The sequence below is a fragment of the Ipomoea nil genome, unplaced genomic scaffold, assembly GCF_001879475.1.
Source record: "Ipomoea nil cultivar Tokyo-kokei standard unplaced genomic scaffold, Asagao_1.1 scaffold3142, whole genome shotgun sequence".
Classification (NCBI taxonomy): domain Eukaryota; kingdom Viridiplantae; phylum Streptophyta; class Magnoliopsida; order Solanales; family Convolvulaceae; genus Ipomoea; species Ipomoea nil.
The window spans coordinates 1,180,101-1,199,147 of record NW_017619570.1 but is presented as its reverse complement, the minus strand read 5'-3'; the positions used below and the strand labels follow the sequence as shown (position 1 = coordinate 1,199,147).

Here is a 19,047-nt window from a genome sequence, read left to right as displayed (position 1 = left end):
GCTTCTTTCCAAGGTGTCATTCACCTCCGGTGGTCGTTCCGAAGCTTTGCTCTTGTTTTCCGGTGGACTTATAGAGACACAATTTTTTCCTGGTGCGTACTCTAAACAAGTTTTACATACAAAGTATTATATAATGATCTAAATATATTCATATAAAATTTAAATTTTTTACATCTTTTAATTTATGAATATAATTCCCTTAATTTTTACTCATTTTATTGGAATTATAATTATAATTATATGAAATACAATTGGGAATAATCAATTTAGTTATGTAAATTTTGTTTTTATAAATCTATCTAAATATGTACATTATGAAATATTATATTAATTATACAAAATTTTAATTTTAATTTTGTATGTTATGAACATACATACCTTGCCAAATATATGAAAAATCAAACTATATTATTATTGCATATTTTTAAATTTTTTATTTAAATTTATATTAATATATTAGGGTCACACTTATGTGAGACTGGTCTCATGGATCTTTATTCGTGAAATGGGTTGAATTAACATACAAATGTCATATTTATGTGCTCAAATGTAATACTAATTAGGAATAATTTTTTTATTATTTATAAAGAAAAATGTAATACTTTTTGCATTTTGATGTAAAAGTATTATATTTTCCATAAGTATTACATTTTTCATAATAAGTAAAGTTAGCAAGTGACCCTTACATAATGAAAAATATAATATTTTTGAAGAAAAAAATAATATTTTTAAATTGAAATTTAAAGTATTACGGAGTACATTTTTCCTTAAAAGTATTACATTTATTGTTATAAATAAATTTTGTTTTTTTTGTTTTTTTAATTCTTGATTAGTATTAAGAAGTATAACAATTTTATCTCGACCTGATTAGGGTGAGACGATATCACACAAATTTTTGACTTAATTACATTTGTTTGGAGTGTTAAGTGGTCTAATTGTATTTTTTTTTTTTTTTCATTCAGTAGCCTAATTACATTTTTAGGTAGATAATTTGAACCCTATTTCTATTTTTTTTTTTTAAAGAGAGAAATCAGAGAATTGTCTATTTCAGTTAATTCCTCGGGGTTCATTGTTCACAGTACAAAATACAGTTACTGGTAGTTACTTTCATCAGCGTAATAAAAGCCGGCCTGAAATCTCATTTATCGATCAAATTCTTTTTCTGTATGGAAAATGGAAAATTTCGAAATGGTTTACCATAAATCCTGACGCTATCGAGGCGGGGAACGGCGTGGAGATGTGGGTTTTGGTGATAGTGTTTGTTCTTGGGGCGCTGACGGTCGTCGGAGCGGAAGCCCTCGGAGCCGTCATTTTGATACGATGGTTGAATCGGAAGTTAAGTCGTGAAGTAGCAAGATCCAAGATCGTCAGAGAGCTATCAACTCCGGGAAATGTTGATCCCTCTTCCCACAGAAAGCAGGTTGGTCACTTTCCTTGCTCTTTTCTCTTCGATTCTTTAAACTTTATGGGACGTTTTCTTTGTGGAGTTTAGTGCACTTTGAAATTATTCCGACGTAATTTCGGTTTGGTGTTCTTGTTTGTACTCAAAGAGTTGAAATTAGACGTGCCGAAACCCTAAAAAATTGTTAAGGAGTGGAATAGGCGTTTGTTTCCGAAATTTGGGATTCTGATGAAATTAATATTGGGAGTGCTCATTAACTACTTCTTGTATATCTTGTTTAGAGGCTAAATAATCTTTTTATGCACATTAAGACTGACTGCTTCCATTTTGTCTCTAAGGGGTATTCATTTGGTGGCAGCTTCATAGGAAAAGGAAAAATAAGTAGAGAATAGAGTCTTCCTTGCTTTATCTGGTCAGTCTGGAAAGAAAGGAACAAAAGATTTTTTGAAGGTTCCCAAAGGAACATTGAGATTTGAGAAACTTATTACTTTTGGATACAAGGGGTGTCTCCTAGTAGTGCCTTCTCCTTGTGAAATAAATGTAGAAGAAGAGTATGAAGGGGAGAAAATGAACTAATATTTCCTTTCCTGTATGGAGTAATTGGCATGAGAAATCTAATGTATCTTATACGTACATATCTACCCTGATTCCATGTTTTCTTTACTGCCTGATTGATTTCCTAGATAGGTTTATGTGCTGCTCTTTATAGTCATGGGTGTTACCCAACCCTGGGTACCTTTTTTATACAATCCCTTCACGTATACAAATATTATAAAAGTATGGGGTAGTGTTGAATAGTACGTCATAGACGTGGGCAGTGGTTCTTGATATAAACATTTTAATTTTTGTTAATTTCTTGACTTTCATGTATTTTTCCTGTACTTCTCATTTTGGTGGTATCCTGTTCTCCAATGTGTATGTGGTTTCAATTTCTAATCACTAAGCGCCTAAGCATTGTTGCAAACATTGATAACTTGTTGAGAGGTCCCATCGTCAGTTGGACTTGTTGGGCTGTCTTCAATTTACTATACTGGTAGTTACTTTCACCTCCGTACTAAGTTTGTACCAAAGATTAATTGTTCAATCTCGCCCCTTCCCCTCTCTGTTATAATACTACCACTGGGATTAGGTGTGTGGCCACACCTAATTCCAGGCTCTTTAAAAGAAACCAAACAAGAGATTGGGGGCATTGCCCTAATCGAAGGAACCAAACAATGACTCAGGGGATGGTGTACTCAAAACTATTTTTTCTTGATGTAGAATGAAATCTAGATGGAGAGATTGCTTGTTACTGCCATTGAATTTGCATAGGCATTTCATATAATTAATCCATGAGTACTTAGAGTGTATTATATGCAATCATTAGCAAAAATAATTTGATTTATAACATATTTTTATTCAATAGCGTTATTCTCATGTTGATGGTTGCCTACAGTTTCATCTACTGTCTTTTAGGGCTTTGTATGGGTTCTAGATGCAGAAAAAATCCCAAGAGCTTCTCCTATGGACAAAGCTTTGAGACAGCAAAAGGGAAAAAAAGAGATCTTGGAGGTTACACCTATAAAGAAATATGCAAAATTGAGGGATCACTTTCTCATTTTAACAGAATCAGATGCTTCTCACACAGAAATTGAACTTAAGGGTTGTACAATAGCAGCTGTATCCGCATCAGACTTGTCCTCGAGAAAATGGTAAATCAGAATTTACTATACAAAGCATCACAGGAAAATTCACTCTGCTAATATCTATAGTACTGTTAAGTAGGTCCTTTTTACTTAAATTGTATGTGAATTGCTTTATCTCTAAACTAGACATCTTAAATCTGGAAAATGATAAGGTTCTACTTCTTTTAAGCTTTTAGTTGTTTGGGTTCCTGGAAGGCAACTTGGAAAACCCCATTTACAAGAATTATACTAGAAGATGGAAACTTAAGGGGCTGTAAAATAGTTCTTTGCTTTCTATTTTCCATTTCTAGTTTTCCAAAATTTTCAATTTTCCATTTTCTATTGGTAGAAACAATTGCTGGCATTTGAATTACCAATGTTGTCATTGAGTAGTGCTAGAAAAGAAGACAAAACTGCTAGGCGGTTGGAATACTGGCCAGGATATATATATATATATATATATATAAAGGTCACTAGGACAGCAAAGGACAAAGGTGGAAATGAGTCAAGAGAAGAGAATAGGGAGATTGAATAAAGAAAAAAATAAAAAAAAAAACGTTTTCCCAGAAATGGAAATGAAAGATGGGTTGGAAGGAGGAATAACCAAAAGCGATAGAAGTTTTTTTTTAATTTTTTTTTTTTTAAATTCTGATTTTGAAGAACTAAAAATTAGTAAACAAACATTGGAATAGGAATCATTACAATTCTAGGGAATGAAAGGATTGAACCAAATGCCTCATTAGAACGTACATTTCACATCCAATTTGTGTCAGCAGAGCATAGCTTTGACACAACTATAGGATCACTCTTATACTAGGACATTATATTAAAGGATTGCCTGGTATAGCAGAATTGGTTAAACAGCCTTGAAAGAATTAAGGAATAGATATCTATTTGACAAAAATGTATATGAGCTAATATATCATGTGCTACCAAGTTTGTGAAACCAAAAACTAGGCTTCCTAATTGTTTCTTTTATAGATCACCTCACATAATTCCCAACTGATACAAGCACTTTTTATGCAAGGTTTCAACTTTCAAATCAAATGATCAACTTTGGTATGCCAATGTGGTTAGAGGTTCCCACAAAATGTTGTTGGAGGGGTTAACATATATTCAAACCTAAATCATACGAATTCATATTATTAAATGAAAAGAGGGGGAATTTTGTTTCAAATGTTATGGGGTCGTTTGCCAACTTGGAAAAATGGAGGATTTTCCAGAAAATGGAGAAATTGAGAAGTGGAAAAAATAAAAATTGGAGTTGTTTACTAAATTTCTTCTTCCAAATGCTTACTCCTTCTCCAATCTCCAAATTTCTTAAGGAATTTGGAGAATACCAAAACCAACTTCTCCAAATGGAGAAATGGAAAATACACGGATGAACAGTGCTTGCTGACCTAGGCGTCCCAGGTTCGAGTCTTGCTGGCTTCGTTTTGCTTCTTCTTCTTCGCCCCTTCTTCAGACTTTTACGCTACTAAGTCCACTACTTCAGATTATTATTATTATTATTATTATTATTATTATTATTATTATAGTACTATTATTATTGTTATTATTATTATTATTAAATTCTTATTATTATTACTATTATTATTGTTATTATTATTAAATTCCTATTATTATTACTATTATTATTATTGTTATTATTATTATTATTACTATTATTATTGTTGCAATTATTATTATTATTATTATTATTATTATTATTATTATTATTATTATTATTATTATTGTTGTTGTTGTTGTTGTTGTTATTATTATTATTATCTTTGTGGTAGAAATGTACAAATGCTATATAGGATGATTGTATTTAATAAAATTAGAAAATTAGAGAAATGAAAAACTGGAGGAATGGAGAAATGGAGAAGAAAAACTGGAGAAATGGAAAACTGGAAATGGAAAAACAGAGAAATGAAGTAAACGACCCCTATCATTCTTTCTACCTTTTCTTCTTCTTGACAAACTTGTGATGTGGGAAATCTAATAAAAAAGCATTGTGGTTCAAAATCAGTATAGATGGGGAATATTGGCAAATTTCCATTGTACCCTTGAGCAATGAGGCCACTTTGATATTTTATTTCAAAAGTTGAAGGTGCACAATATATTGAACACCAAACAAGTTAAATGGACTATGTTATCTCAGAAGTCTGATCATTATTATAACGGATGTCTTAAGGAAGCAAATAGTACAAAGGTGTTTGTTATTTATGTTTTTTTTACACTTATGCATTGCACTGATCACGCAATTTTCTGAATTTTGTACTTGAAGGTTTGCCAACTGTTTTGCTTCCATTTCTCTTATCTGTGATGATACAGGGCAAAAAGGTACCCAATAAAAGTAGAAAGAAAATCATCAATAGTATACAAAGGAAGTAAAACAATGTACATATATCTTGAGACATCTTGGGAGAAGGAATCTTGGTGTAAAGCTCTATATCTTGCTTCCCATGAGGATGAAGAGAAACTAAAGTGGGTCAAAAAATTGAACGCAGAGTTCCACAGTTACCTGATCTCACTAAATGCAGTGTATCCTTCATTTATGAAACCATGTTCACATATAAGTACTGAGCCTATAGATAAGTCAAGTAAGCTTGATGGCTCTTCATCAAAGGTTCGAAATTTTCTGCGGAAACTTTCCAAGAAATCTTCCAAGAGTGGCATTGAAAATAAGGCAAACTTGTCAAGTCGTGAAGCTCCAACAGAAAAATCTATTGATTGTTCCACTGAGGAAATTATTGTCCCTTCATCACTGGCAACGTTGAATGCGTCTGCAAGCAGAAATCATGTCCCTGTAATTTCTGATGTAGATTCAGATGATAGAGCTTCTGATGAAGGAACTCTATGTTGGAATCTGTTAATATCAAGGTTCTTCTTTGATGCTAAACAAAATGAGGAGATGAGAACTTCCTTGCAAGCTCGGATTCAGGTATGTTAGGTAATTGCTATTCTTTATATAACTTTGCTAGAGGCTTTCTTTGTTATACATCTGGCTGTTGCTTCTCAATCAATGAATATTCTTTCATGTTTGTAGTATTAGGAATGAATGCTTACTGCTTATCAAACTCAGAAAAGCAGACATGAATGTTTCGCTCTCTGTCTCTCTACATACATAAATAAATACATTCATACATACATACATTATATATATATATATATATATATATATATATATATATATATATATATATATATATATATATATATATATATATATATATAAAGCTTAAAATTTTTTTACCTCACTAAATAAAAGCAGAGGTAATGTTCTGTACATCCTTCAGTCTTTTCATGGACCTAGCATGTTGTGGGAGCTTTGCACTCTGGACTGAGTGTATGACCTTTTTACACAATTGCACATATGTTCCTCGTTCTGAATTGTTATTTGTTTGTCAAACTCTACAATTCTACATTGTGGTATGTTGCAATTGAACATAGTTTTGAAGCTCTTCTCTTGGAGTTCAAGAACATCCCTCTTTTTATTTATTTATTTATTTATTTTTATTAATTTTTTTTTTTTTTTTTTTTTTTTTTGGGTTGGATCAATTGAAACTACTACCATAACACCTTAATGTACTCTTTTCCATAGAGAACACTATCCAATATGCGAACCCCCACATACCTAGGTGAGGTGATATGCACCACTGTTGATCTTGGTAATCTCCCACCATATCTTCATGCAATGAAAGTTCTTCCTTCCGACATGACTGAGATTTGGATGATGGAAATTGAAATTGAGTATTCTGGTGCTGCAATCTTTGTAATCGAAACAAGGCTTGAAGTTCAGGATCTTGAGTTACAGGAAGGAGGCCCAGGCCTAGAATCAAGTTCTTTGGATGAGGTAAAAGCTGATATGTTAGCGGGCATTGAACAGTTCAGAGAAAACTTGGAATACTCTGAAGAGACCTCTGACTCCTGTGATCATAGAGATGAAGGAGATGTCAAAGGGGGTAGGTAACATGACATTTTCTCTTTCTCACACACTGAAACAGCCACTTTTAGAAAAAGGCATGACACTTTATTTTTCATTGCTGAAATACTAATTAATTTGGCAGTAGTCTTTTTGTTACTTATCTGATGCATTTTTCTTCTGTTTAGATATCATTTCTCACTTAGTCAGTTAGTTGTAGTTGAAACTTGAAAGTGAACTGAGATGTTTCAATCATGTAAATTTTCAGATGCAATAAAACACTCCAGAAATGTGACTGGTGCAGTACCTCAACAATCTAGATGGAAGTCTATCATACATTCAATTGCCAAACAGGTCTCACAGGTTAGCAGGAACGGTTTTTTATTCATTCTGATATATGATATTCTCTTGTACAATATCCGGATAGATTAAAAATGTTATGAACATCCCTATATTTTATTGTTATTTTGATGATTCATTATTAGGCACTTTAGATAAATCCGAAATATCATTTATACTTTCAAGAATGCATGAGACAGACTTCAAGATGGTTTTTATTATCAGGCTGAGTTATTGTGAATGGTCCATCTGTCACACAGTCGAGTATATCTTGCATGAGAAAGCAAACAAACTCCCTATTGACCAATTGTAGCATTCTGTAGAAATATACTAAAAGCTGTAATCATTCAGAGTTAATTGGTCAAAGTGGGGGTTTTTTTTTTCTTCCACATTTTTGGTTTTTAATTTTTATTGGGTGGGAGTTCAACCCATTGAATCACTATTTCTTGGATAATGGGAATCATCAGCTTCAATGACTCTGAATACAGATTTGTGTCTAACTGTGTGCTTTTTGGGTTTGCAAAAGCTTGAGTCTTAGTTTGTGTATGTGTATGTTCATGTAATGTTTATAATAATAATCTTTACCATTCCATTTGCACGGTTGCTTTATTTTTCAGTTTCTAAACATGGCTCCTGGTAGTTCTGGTACACTAACTGCTTAATCGTTTAACGTTGAAGGTTCCACTTACCTTGGGGATAAGAGTTGCATCTCTTCGAGGAATAATGCGTGTATTCATAAAGCCGCCACCTTCAGATCAAATATGGTTTGGCTTCACATCTATGCCAGACCTTGATTTTCAATTTGAACCTTTTGTTGGAGACCATAGGATTGCAAGTGGACATATAGCCTTATTCCTAATCAGTCGGCTTAAGGTATAAGACCTCATTTTATTTTTGTATATAAATTATAATCTGCAATTAAGAGATTGAGATCTTGTATGAAAATTTTAAAAGCTCTGAGATAACATTGAAATGATATATAATTGGAAATTCTGAAATGGTTATTAAACTCCATAGCACTGTGTCAAAATAATTTTAAAAGCTCTGAGATAACATTGAAATGATATATAATTGGAAACTCTGAAATGATTATTAAACTCCATAGTGCTGTGCCAAAATAATGATGATTATCTATAGGAGAGAGCGTCTCAACAAACTTTTAGGCAGTACAGTTTAGGAAGTTATTGACTAGTCAGATGGCTAAAATGGCTAATAAACCAAGTGGTTTCTCATCTCATCCTAGACGACCTTGCTGGTAAGAGTTGTATTATTTTTCTGTTGCTTAACGTTTAAAATAAGATTATACTGGATGGATTGTTCTCTTTGAAGTTTCACTTTTGGCGAAATAATATAATGTTATCACTGATGTAGGCAGCTCTTCGTGAAACTTTGGTTATTCCAAATTGTGAAAGTGTATGCCTATCATGGATGTTAGCTGAAAAGGAGGACTGGATCCCGCGTAAATTTGCACCTTTCTTATGGACTAATCAAGAAGCACCGAGCACTGAGAACTGGGAAGTGATACGCTCAGATGAAGCTAATAAGGAAATTGGCAGCAGTTATTCAGAGAGTTGCGAAGGGCCAAAAAAGGTGGAATTATCATCTTTGAAAAAACCAAATGATTCACCGAACACACGCTCATCCTCACCTGTTGTTGATAAGCAAACAGTGAAGCATAGTAGTTCTGTGAAAGAATCCTCACCTGTTGTTGATAAGCCAACAGTGAAGCATAGTAGTTCTGTGAAAGAATCCTCACCTGTTGTTGATAAGCCAACAGTGAAGTATAGTAGTTCTATGAAAGAATTGCAGGTCCCGTTGTTGTTTCATTCTGAAGAACAGGCGGCAGTAAATCAACGGAAAAGCACAGATTCTGCAGAATATTACACGTTGAAATCTAGACAAGCTGAAGTGGCAGAGGAACAGAGCCGTATTTCTGAGGAGGATGATGGAAAACCTAGAAGACAGGGTACTAGAGCAAAGATGATTTCTTTGAGCAAGAAAATGTCAGAGAAGTTTGAAGAGAAAAAGCGAAATATTGAAGAGAAGGGAAGAAACATTGTTGAAAGAATGAAAGGACAACAATGAGTAGCCAAACAAGCAAGAAGTTAACATAGAAGCTAAGCCAAATTTGTTTGTACCATTTGTTATTGTAAATGGAGCAACAATGCCTGCCTGCCTGCATATCTGATTAATTGAGTGATGTTCCTTGCTGTAGATCAGTAGATGCTTCAGATTTAGGTAGGAAACAAAAGAAAACTGTGTAGAAAGAAAAATGTATAGACAGTAGTGGCACAGTGCCATATTGCTAAAACAATGACTTTCATGGAATAAATTTTACTATCTGTTTGGTACTCTCTTATTGTGCGTCGATTGTTTGTGTATAATACTGATTAAAGGGTTAAGGATCAAACAAAATACTTGAAGGGTAGTGTGTGTTGGTCAAATAAAAAGATAAAGATAATGGTACTCTCTTGCAATCTTGCTATAGTGTCATCGCAATGACAAGGACCGCAGCCCAATGAAAGCAGAGTTAGCAACTTTAAATGTATACACCCCTTATTGAGATTCTAAGCTCAACGGGTTAGCTACAATCTCTGGCAACTGGAATGAGTTTCCCATGTTGCCCACAAGTCACAAGTAACCAAACGGCAATCCGGAACTTTAAACCCACTACCGGATGCAATCACACATAAGTCCCCACACTGTCCACTTTACCAGCTCAATCATCTCATCACATCAATCCATCATCTCAAAAAGAGTCAATACACACGGAATCTAGAGATACACCAACACATAGATTCCACACAAAGTGTGTACAACAAGGGATAAGCCCAACAATAACTTAATCAAGGAATAATCATACACACATGATCACATCAAGGGATCCAAGCAAGGGGTTTCAATGAAGGACATGAAGCAATACTCAACAACAATGGACTACAATCCAACACCAACATGATTGGCAACACGAGTTGCCAATCATCAACGATAAGGAACAAACCATACATACTAGCATAACAACATCAAACTAGCATGCTCATCAAAACGGGTAAACCAAAATGGTCCCAACGAACCTTCAAGACTCATATTAGTCCAACGAATCACAAGGTTGGACCCTTAGCAGGATCCAAGACATCAAATCCTAACATGTACACTTAAGACATCGCTCTAGACATAAGTAACATCAAGGAGACACACAAAAGCTCAACAATCCAATCAAATGGAGGCCAAAGAATCACACACAATTGGGCGAATCGGTGGGCGTACAACCACCCACCCTTTCTCAAATATGTACCCCGCGGGTGGGGCTCCCACCCGCGGTTCCTCCTGTGGGGAACAGCTGGGCACAAAAATCAGCATTCCGCGGTTTTTCTTCTTTAAGGTTAAGTTCAAGTCCAAATGACCCCAAATCTTCCATATAACAAAGATATGACTTGAACCCATGAATAGCTCATACAATAGCATACAAGAACCCTAATAGGCCTATTCCTTTGTTTGGTAACCATTTCTATTACCATGAATAATATTTCTGGTAATAGCCTATTACCTCAAATAAGGTAATAGCTATTACTAGGGCCCCCCCTGGTATTAGCCTATTACTGAACGCTCAGGAATAGATTTTAGAATCTATTTTCTTTTTTACCCCTTTCTTTAACCTAATTTTTTTTATCATATATATAAATTTATCCTATTTCACCACCGTCGTCACCACCACCACCATCACCGCCGCCGCCACCACCATCACCGCCGCCGCCACCACCACCACCACCATTGCCGCCGCCGCCACCACCACCACCACCGCCACCAGAACCACCACCATCGCCACAACTGTCGCCGCCGCTACCACTGCCACCAACACCACCACCACTACCACCCTAGCATCACCACCGCCACCACCACCATCGCCGCCGCCGCCACCACCACCACCACCACCGCCACAACCGTCGCCGCCCCCACCACTACTGCCACAATCGTCACCGTCACCACCACCACCGTCGCCCCCACCACTGCCACCGCCACCCCCACCACTACCACCCCAGCTCCACCACCACCATCACCACCATCACCACCATCACCACCACCACCACCGCCACCACCACCACCACCACCACCATCACCACCATCACATATTTTTATAAGGGTATTTATGTCTTTTAAAACATATTTCATTTCTATTCCTTAAATCAACAAAACACTGTAATATAGTTCCTAAAGTCTATTCCTTCTGCGAACCAAACAATAGAATACAATTCCTATTCTATTCCTTGCCTATTCCATTCCTTATGGAATATCATTCCTATTACCTCAAAATTCATTCCGTGAACCAAACGTGCTGTAAATACAAGCTCTAAACATGCATTATCACAAGATCATGCATCAATCAGTCAAACACATCAAGAATATCACATAGAAGCCAATAATCATTCTTATCAAGTGAAAATAGATTTTGTGTAGCATGGGTTACCTCTTGTAGACCAAGAACACATTTTTCAACATCAAAGCAAGACCAAAGCTCCTGTAGATCAACCTAGCACTTCACCCACCACTAGATCTTCTACAAACTCCCAAAACCCACAAGGTAGAAGAAAGATTTAGAGAAAAGATGGAGGAATCTTATAAGGAAAAGGTAGAGAAGGATAGATCTTACCATTGCTAGCCTTGTAGTGTTGGAAAGTTGGAATCTTGGCTTGTGATTTCTTGAAGAACTTGTGAAGATCAACTCTAGGATTTCCTAGAGAGAAGGAGGAGTATGGGGCAAGAAAGAGATGTAGAGAGAAGGGAAAGCCTGAAAAATGATTTGGATTCCTTGGTTATGGTAGGGTTTTAATGTTAGCATTGTGTGAAATGACCAAAATGGCCCTTCCCCCCAAAACTAGTTAGGAGAAAGACAAAGTCTAGGGTACAAGGGCTAAAGCTCAAGGTACAATTCATTGACCAAATTAAAAGGATAAGGAATTTGGTCAACTAGGTCCTTCAACTAATTTCAAAGGGAAATTAGGATAAGAATTGTAAAGCCAGAATGAATTAATTAAGAAATTAATTCGGGTTTTAGGGAATGAATTTCCGCGGTGTTACAAACGGAGCGTGCGCTTTTTTGAATGTTAATTACCAACTGACATTACAGTGTATCTAAACCGACATTGCCTCATGTATTATTTTTATATTATCTAATGAAACTGCAATTATATCAAAATAATACTGTAGTTGTGGTGAAATGAAACTGCAGTGTATATAAAATGAAACTGAACAACATTTCACATATTTGAGTGTATATTGTACAATGAAGTTGTAATTATATCAAAATGATCATGTAGTTGTGTTTTAATAAAACTATAGTGTATATAAAATAAAATTAAATAACATTTTCACATATTTGAGTCTATAAATATCGAATTAAACTGTAGTTATATCGAAATGAAACTGTGTTGTGTTGAACTGAAACTGCAGTGTATACAAAATGAAACTGAATAACAGAGTTACATTTTGCGCAAGGGTGCGGAACGGCGCGAAACGGATGCCGTTTCTTTTCATTAAACAAAACGGCGTCGTTTTGATATGCGGTGCATAATCGATTATGCACCGTGGTGCACGATATAATTTGCCGTAGATTGATACATATTTAATAGTTGAGTCACACCATAGAGTGTCTCACAATATTAAAATCCGTGAGACGAGTCGAATCTAGAATAATTGCTTGTTACTTATGATAGAAATCATAATACTTATTACAGAAAATGTAATATCAATTTAAAATAAATAAACTATTATTTATAATAGATATTGTAATATTTATATATTTATATGTGATATTGTAATATTATTTAGAGTAAAAAATTGTTATTAAAGATAAATATGTAATATTTATAATTGAAATTGTGATACTTACAAAGTGTAATTATAATGTAAATATTAAGGGTGAGCAAAAACCGTCCAACCCGACAAATTTGACCGAACCGACGTCCGAAATAGTGCAACCCGCTCCGCTCCAAACCGACAAGCGAGAAAACCGGCCGATGGAACCTTCTATGCCGGTTTGTGAAATTCGGGTAGGGTATTGGATATTTGGACCCGATCGTCCGAATATTCGATAAAACGTAGGTTAGGTTATATGCATATGTAAACGACGTCGCACATGCTTAGTATATATTATTGCTTCTAGGGTTTCTGCACTCATTTGTTGAGCAATGCAGTCACAACTCCTTCTTAGTTCTCTCTAGACTTCTGTAGTTTTGTTCTAGTTCTCCACTTCTCTGACTTAGGGTTTGAGGGTTTCTCCATTCTCAAACCCTTTGTGGTGAATCTAGTCTTCTACTCTTTTCCTATGGTTTTTTGAGACAGTGAGAGCAAAGTTCTCTCGACTCTCGACTCTTGACAAACCGACCGATCTGTTGGTCCCGAAAAAGGTTAGGGTAAGATTCTAGAGTGGGGGGGGGGGGGGGGTGAATAGATTCTTATAGATTTTTGAAATACACTCGTGTACGATTCAAGGAATCGTTAGAGAGATGTACAACGGAAATAAGGATTCAGGTTTCTTTGCACGATTTTGTTTAGAAAAGCGATTGTCATAGGCAGTGAGATAAGATAATATGAATGCAATGCAGAGATAAAAAGTAAAATGAGAGAGAGAGAGATTTTTATAGTGGTTCGGCTATTAACTAAGCCTACTCCACTATACTTCACAACTCGTGAAGGTTTGCACTATCTCCTTAGTACAAAGTCACTCCAAGATTATTCCTTGACACTAAGCTGGACACAATCTTGAGCAAGGTTTTTCAACTACACTCAGTCTACTCCGCCTCTATATACTCTTCACGTAGAGAAAAAAAGTGTTGATGTATCTTTTCTTCCAACTGAAAACTTGACTGAAAGCTAGATGATGAATTTGGAGTTGCTCAAGTTTTCTTCAAATCTGGATATGAAATGTGAAGCCTTTTTCTCTTTCTCTCAATAGATCTTGATAATATCTTTTCAAGCAGATATGATATTGTGCCGTGCTTTCCTAGGCCGATGAGAGATGCCTTTTATAGAGGAAAATTTGTTCCATTGGAAGAGAGAACAAATTTTGGAACACTCTATGATCCAGTGGGTAAAGTCCTTGAGGTAACGAAGACATGTGAAATGTCAGTAATATAGCTGTTGGTTTGAGAGGTGTGAGGACAGGTGTTTTGTCTCACGTCTCTTCATAAGGCTTTTCACCACTTAGGAATTTGTTCCTCGGACTCCTTTTTCATTTGAGAGTGGGGATCTGTGCAAATAGTGTTAGACTGTTCAAAAGATGAGAGCATGAGCAGTCTACACGAATCCTTATGGAGGATTCGGGTGAGCATGTGACTAGTTGTCATTACTTAGTCACTTCTGATGCTAAATGATATCTCTTTAATCATTTAGCTCTTGATATCATCAAAAGGTGGATCCTTCCACTATTCAATCACTTGCAACCTTTTGGTATTTGCTTGATCTTCTTGCATGTCTTCAAAAGTCTTCATTTGTCATATTATTGTCTCCAAAAGAGAGCTAGTTTCTATTGATTAAAGCATTCTGCTACTTTCTAGACTTTGAGTTCACAGCATAAGTGACTCGGGTCATAGACAAATAAACTTTGAATCTATGGAGGGCTTAATTTGGTATCATCAAAATCTTATTACAAAATGTTCCTAACACGATCCGTTGTCATGTTCTCTGTTCTCTCCGGTTGGAATTTGTGGCCTGTGCCTCTGTGGAGTGGTGGAAGCCATAGCCAGCGACTCAGTGAGTGTTCCGTGTTCGACTGTGGTAGAAGACCCTAGTTCATTGGGTAATACTTTGAGAAACCAAGTAAAACACAAACTCTAACTGTTTTGATTTTTAATTTGTGAAGCCGTGAATGTGCGATAATTTGTGATTTTGTGAAGGTGTGATTTACAATGTGCAAATATGCAATATTATTGTATGTGTTATTTCACTTATTTGTGTATTTCACTATATGTTGCAATTGTTGGTGAAAAATGAAATATTATTGATGTTTGTATACTGTTTTTGTGAAAGCCCTAAGCACCTAATTTATGAAATAGTATTGATGTTTCTTATACTGTTTTTGTGGAAGCCCTCAAGCCCCAATTTATGAAATATGTCATATTGAAATATTTCTGTTCCTTGTTGGTGAAATTGTGAAAATGTGAAAATGGTGGAAGCATGAAATTTGTAAGTCCCAATGTCCCATTGGTTAATGGGTCAAATCTAGTAAAATGATGAACTGTACAGGTTGACAGTTTCCTGATTCTGCATTTCTATGAGTTATTATTGTCTGTGATACTGTGATTGTATCACTGTATGTTTATTTGTATAAGTTTATGGATGTATGACCCTAAATCCTCAATTTTGAAATTTAGAAAAATGATGAATTTTGAAGTGCCTGTCTTCTTGATTTTGAAGTTCTGTATGAATGTGTGATGTGTGACTATATGATATTCTGCATTATGTTTCCCACTTAACACTTTACTGCTAGTATTCCATTTATTTAGTTGAAAACTATCAGAGAGTTTGGTAGTCAACCTTCCAACTCTTCAATATATGGACCTTCGGTGGTGGAAGCCCAAACTATTGACACAAATAATCAACAGAATGTGCAACCTACTGCTACAGTTCCTCCTGAGAAGAAAATGAAGATAGTTGATTCCATATCAAAAGTGGGGGATCATTATGAAAGAATTTCTGATAGTAATGGTATTACTGTCAAAGCCAAGTGTATGTATTGTGCCAAAATTTATCAATGTGAATCCAAAAGACATGGTACTTCATCCATGAGAAACCACATGATTAGTTTTCTGAAAATCCCTCACTCTAAAGACACTAGGCAGTCATTGCTAACCTTTCAAGCTGTTACAAATTCTGATGCATCTCCTACTACTGTTGGTGAGTTAGGAACTTGGGTCTTTACCCAAGAAGCTATTAGGAAGGCCTTGGTTGAAATGATTATAATAGATGAACTACCTTTTAGATTTGTGGAGGGTCTAGGGTTTAGGAAGTTCATTCTGGTGGCTTGTCCTAGGTTTAAGATTCCATCTAGATGGACAATTAGTAGAGACATCAATCTGATTTATGAAGAGGAAATGATGAAGTTGAAATGTTTTTTTTAGGCGAAACACTCAAGGAGTCAGTATTACAACTGACTCTTGGACTTTTATTCAGAGAATTAACAACATGGTAGTGACTTCCCATTTCATAGATGAAGAGGGGAAGCTTCATAAGAAGAGTATCTCATTTGTCCCTGTTACATCACATAAGGGTGAGTCTGTTGCAAAAGTCCTAGAAACCTGTTTGCTTGATTGGGGGATTAGGAATGTGTACACTATAACAGTAGACAACGCTTCATCAAATGACACTGCCATAGGTTTTTTTAAAAAGAAATTGATGTTGGGGAACATCTACTGAGAAGGGCATGTATATTCACATGAGATTTATTGCCCATATTCTAAACTTAGTTGTGCAAGATGGGCTGAAACAATGTGATGCTTCTGTGAAAAAGGTTAGGGAGGCTATAATTTATGGTAGGAGTTCACCTGCTAGACTTAAGAAATTTAGGGACTTGGCTGAGTGGAATGGGATTGAACAGAAATCTTCTTTGTGTCTAGATGTTCTAACCAGATGGAACTCTACATATCTTATGTTACAATCTGCAATTACATATGAGAAAGTGTTTGAGTCACTTGAAGAAAGTGATAGTTCCTTCAAAGCAGATTTGGGTGATTCTGTTCCTGATTTTCTTGATTGGGAGTTTGTGAAGAGTTTGGTGGAGCTCTTGAAATGTTTTTATGATATGACATAAGAATTTCAAGTTCTTTATATGTCACATTTAACATTTTCTTTTATGAAATTTCTGATTTATATTGCATCTTGAATGGCAGGGTGGAAGCTGGTGGGTCTGTAAACAAGGTAACACTGCCTAACATTCTTGCATGTTCTATTTACTTAGCTTAATTCCATATAATGTTTACATTCTACTCTATTGTTTTTGTTGCAGAAATTGGTGCTGATGGTGGCAGTGGAACTGAAAGGAGTGCTGGTTCTACACTTCATACGATTCCTGTAATGCTATGCTTTATACTTTATACTCTTGTTTGAATGTATTATGTATAATCTATTATACATTTATACTGTATTACTGTTATTCATGAGGCTTGCTGGCAGCTGGCATCTGGCTTTGTAACTAATTTAATTAGTTGTTGCCTAGTTGTCATATTCTCCTATTGAGGCTTGGTAACTTGTTACTTGTTAGTTGTTGCCATTGTTGGTAAGTTGGCACATTTTAATGTATTATTATTATGGCGATGATGAAAGCTTCCACCAATGATCTGAAAAATAAGGGATTAAGATGGTATGTTGCTTAATCCACATGGGGATGTTGTAGCAATTTGCCCTTAATCCTAACTTTGATATGGACAAAAAGCTTATTAAGCCAAGTTTATAATTGTCTAATCATACAATATATAATTATTTTCTATTGCTCAAGAATCAAGTTGTTATTGTTAATTTTGCTTAAGTTTTGAGTGTTGACAGGAAGAAGAAGAACAGTAGGAACTAGTCATCTAGGAACTGAACTAGGAAATTAGTTGAATACTTGGATGATGATCATTGGATGACTTATCACTTTTTGAAGATGTGGTTTGTGAATGACACTCTTATGACACAAGGAGTTTAATTTGTTCCTCTTGTTGGGAGGTTGAAACAACAACTTTCTTTCCAAATATAATACTTTTTAGGGAAAATGTAATACTTTTTTTTTTGAAAGTAGGGAAAATGTAATACAATTGTTAAAAAATATAATACTTTTACATCAAAATGAAAAAGTATTACATTTTTTCTCAAAAATATTATATTTTCTCCTATAAGTAACAAATATTTTATTCCTGATTAGTATTACATTTGAACACATAAGTATGACCCAACCCGATCCGACCAGTCTCAAGAATAAGGATCCGTGAGACAATCTCACACAAGTGTGACCCTTTATAATATAATTTTTGGTGGTATTTTTTAGTGTTAGTATATGACTAAAATACTTAGAAATTATGTCAAAAGTAATGTTGAAGACAAACTGTTAAATATGAAAACTATTAGATAATGTTTACTAATTATGTAAAGAAAAATGAGTTGATTTAATCAATGGTATAATGGATTAATTATTTTAGCTTATAATATTCATATAATCATTCTAATAAAAATAGCTTAATTATATTTTGAGTTCAATGGTTAGCATTTGTCAAGACAAAATTATGAACAACCACGGTCCCTGGAAGTCAGATTTAGCATCGAATCTTTGGCCTGCGAGACAGCTAACGTCATCGACGAGTGGACTGCCCATTAGTTGAATGGCGGGCAACTTGGCCTAGCCCGATAACCGACTACTGACTTAAACACTCAAGTCGAGTAGCGACGACTATGGACCAAATAGCAGCACTTTGGTGGGCTTGCAAGAAGCCTGGGGAGGTAAGAATATTTCTAAATTGGAAAAATAGTAATGTATATTTTTGGTTGGGCTTTCAGACAAATCATGTTATAAAAAAAATAATGGATGCAGTAGTGGACCTGCATACAATATAAGTGGTCCCGATGTTAGTTGGAAGATCCGCAGTCTATACAAGAGATGCGACAGTAAACAATACATCCAAATGGGCTCGCAAGCTGGGTAGGTAGACTGTGGTAGTAATAAAACAATTTTCAGCTTCATTTTGTACCAATACCTCTGTGCTCGG

At 35.2% G+C, this 19,047-nt stretch overlaps 2 protein-coding genes across 2 annotated transcripts; both read left to right on the top strand.

The window, feature by feature from the left end:
* The first annotated feature begins 1,065 nt into the window (after window positions 1–1,065).
* LOC109167016 lies at window positions 1,066–9,669 on the top strand. The gene is made up of 7 exons (XM_019315916.1): window positions 1,066–1,420; window positions 2,858–3,093; window positions 5,386–5,995; window positions 6,656–7,016; window positions 7,245–7,339; window positions 7,994–8,188; window positions 8,687–9,669. The coding sequence occupies exons 1-7, from the start codon at window positions 1,238–1,240 to the stop codon at window positions 9,398–9,400; spliced, it is 2,394 nt and encodes a 797-aa protein (XP_019171461.1). The 5' UTR covers window positions 1,066–1,237; the 3' UTR covers window positions 9,401–9,669.
* Window positions 9,670–13,818: 4,149 nt separating this feature from the next.
* On the top strand, window positions 13,819–17,869 carry LOC109166985 (zinc finger BED domain-containing protein RICESLEEPER 3-like). Its single transcript, XM_019315885.1, has 9 exons — window positions 13,819–13,843; window positions 14,268–14,416; window positions 15,817–16,420; window positions 16,521–16,685; window positions 16,777–17,084; window positions 17,200–17,227; window positions 17,316–17,380; window positions 17,483–17,497; window positions 17,852–17,869. Exons 1-9 carry the CDS (start codon window positions 13,819–13,821, stop codon window positions 17,867–17,869), a joined length of 1,377 nt encoding a protein of 458 aa, XP_019171430.1.
* The last annotated feature ends 1,178 nt before the right edge of the window (window positions 17,870–19,047 follow it).